At 34.9% G+C, this 2,008-nt stretch overlaps 1 protein-coding gene across 1 annotated transcript; it reads left to right on the forward strand.

Annotated features, from left to right (window-relative positions):
• Window positions 1-705: 705 nt before the first annotated feature.
• On the forward strand, window positions 706-1,770 carry LOC132626977 (non-specific lipid-transfer protein 1-like). Its single transcript, XM_060342011.1, has 2 exons — window positions 706-1,127; window positions 1,513-1,770. Exons 1-2 carry the CDS (start codon window positions 796-798, stop codon window positions 1,520-1,522), a joined length of 342 nt encoding a protein of 113 aa, XP_060197994.1. The 5' UTR covers window positions 706-795; the 3' UTR covers window positions 1,523-1,770.
• Window positions 1,771-2,008: the final 238 nt, after the last annotated feature.

A 2,008-nucleotide genomic window follows, 5' to 3' on the forward strand; every position in this document is an offset into this window, starting at 1 on the left:
TATTACAGTTTTACACGTGACATACATTGTAAAATACATTTAAGATCGAGATTTGACGTTATTACTTTTCACTCTATATATTATGTATTATTTTCCACCATTCAAATATATCTATTTAATTATGTTAATTATCTTATATGACGCAACCAAATAACTAAATCGAAACAACGGAACAGAAAAGAGAAAAACCAAATCAAATTAAACCAAAGGTTATTTTGGTTCGGATTAGATTGTATCTTTTTTAAATCAAAACCTGGAAAACCGAAATCAAATCAAAAACCGAATGCACTACAAACTTCTCTACATAAGCAGCTCTCTTTTACAAACCTTTTCACACACCAAGTAGAATTCGCAAAAGCCAAAAACCTTCCATAATACATGTTTTATCAATAGTACTTATTTCAATTTTAGTTGCTTAATAAATTGGACGGCAAAGATAAAAGGGTTAAAAAAAGAAAAAGAAACAACAATAAAACAAGGAATAATAGAAAATTCAAACTGTGAACACAGTACTCCTGAAACTCAAGAAAAGCTAGCTTGTAATATTTCGTACATCAACTTAAGTTCAATTAGGTCAGGAAACAGTACGGAAAAAAGCGGCATTCAATTGTACCCAACTACCAACCATACCTAGCTAATGAGCTTACACCTAATTCTGGCTAGATCCGAATACTTAGTTACAAACTCCTCTATATAAAGAGCTCTTTCACCACCTTTATCAAACACACCAAGTAGAATTTGCAAGAACCAAACACCAGTCCATAGCACTCTTTTGTAGCAAATACCTATTTTAACATGGTGAAGGTAGCATTGTTGGTGGTCATATGCATGGCAGCAGTAGCTGCCCATGCAGAAGCAGCTGTTTCGTGTGGACAGGTCGTTTCAAGCCTAACACCATGCATAAACTACGTTACGAAAGGCGGTCCTCTTCCAGCAGCATGTTGCAGTGGGATTAAGACCCTCAACGGCCAAGCTACCACCACTCCTGATCGCCAGGCGGCTTGTAACTGTATTAAATCTGCTGCTGGAAGCATCAGCGGCATAAACTTCGGCATTGCTGCTGGTCTCCCTGGCAAATGTGGTGTCAACCTTCCCTACAAGATTAGCCCTTCCATTGACTGCTCCACGTACGTTTCTAATAACCTTTATTTTAATTCTCTAGCTACTCCACCTCTACCCAACGATCCTCAACAGTGAAAATTGAAAATTAATTTTTTTCTTAAATATAAAAATATATCATTATTTATGGAACATAGAATTAAGAAATTGGTCAACATAGATTGAAATTAATAGAGGAAGTAATAAATCAAAATGCTTAGACCAACAGCCTAGGCCCCCACCGCTTTTGTCAATTGAGCTTGATCCTTTATTAGTAGTACCTTATACTAAATCTATATATGTAAGAACGTTTACATCAATTTGCACAAATCTGTCAAACTATACGTCTGTTCTTTCCTTTTTATTTTTTAATTTCTCTTTTCTTAATTATTTGGTTGTTTATGAATGTCGCAGGGTGCAGTAAGAATTGTTCAGTAACTTATGCATGGTAGCAGGAGGCAAAAAATATAGAGCACACAAGATGGAATAAATAAGACTAGTCTATTGGAGTAGATAGCTGATTAAGCTTCTGCAGCACTCTATAGTTACTGTTGTTCGGTCATCTTTATGTTTTAGTAGTGGTGTGTGTGTGTTCATCTAGCTTCAAAGTGTCATCAAAAGACTGTTTCCCTTTAATATAATGATTATAATATATCCTGCTACTTCTGGTAATTGCGTAATTGCTGCAATCGATATAATTCCTTTTTATCCGCTTATTACTACCTTTGCCAGTAATTAAGCTTCAACTATAATAGAGTCGACAGGAGAAAGGGCAGAACCGTTAAGATAATAAGGGCAAAATCTGTACAAATTAAGATTATGCATATGAGAATAGTTTCAAATAAGTCTTGCAGTAATTTTTTTTGTTTTTTTTGGGGGGGGTAAATTGCAGTAAATTTCTATACACTAT

This window comes from Lycium barbarum, chromosome 2, assembly GCF_019175385.1.
Source record: "Lycium barbarum isolate Lr01 chromosome 2, ASM1917538v2, whole genome shotgun sequence".
Classification (NCBI taxonomy): Eukaryota; Viridiplantae; Streptophyta; class Magnoliopsida; order Solanales; family Solanaceae; genus Lycium; species Lycium barbarum.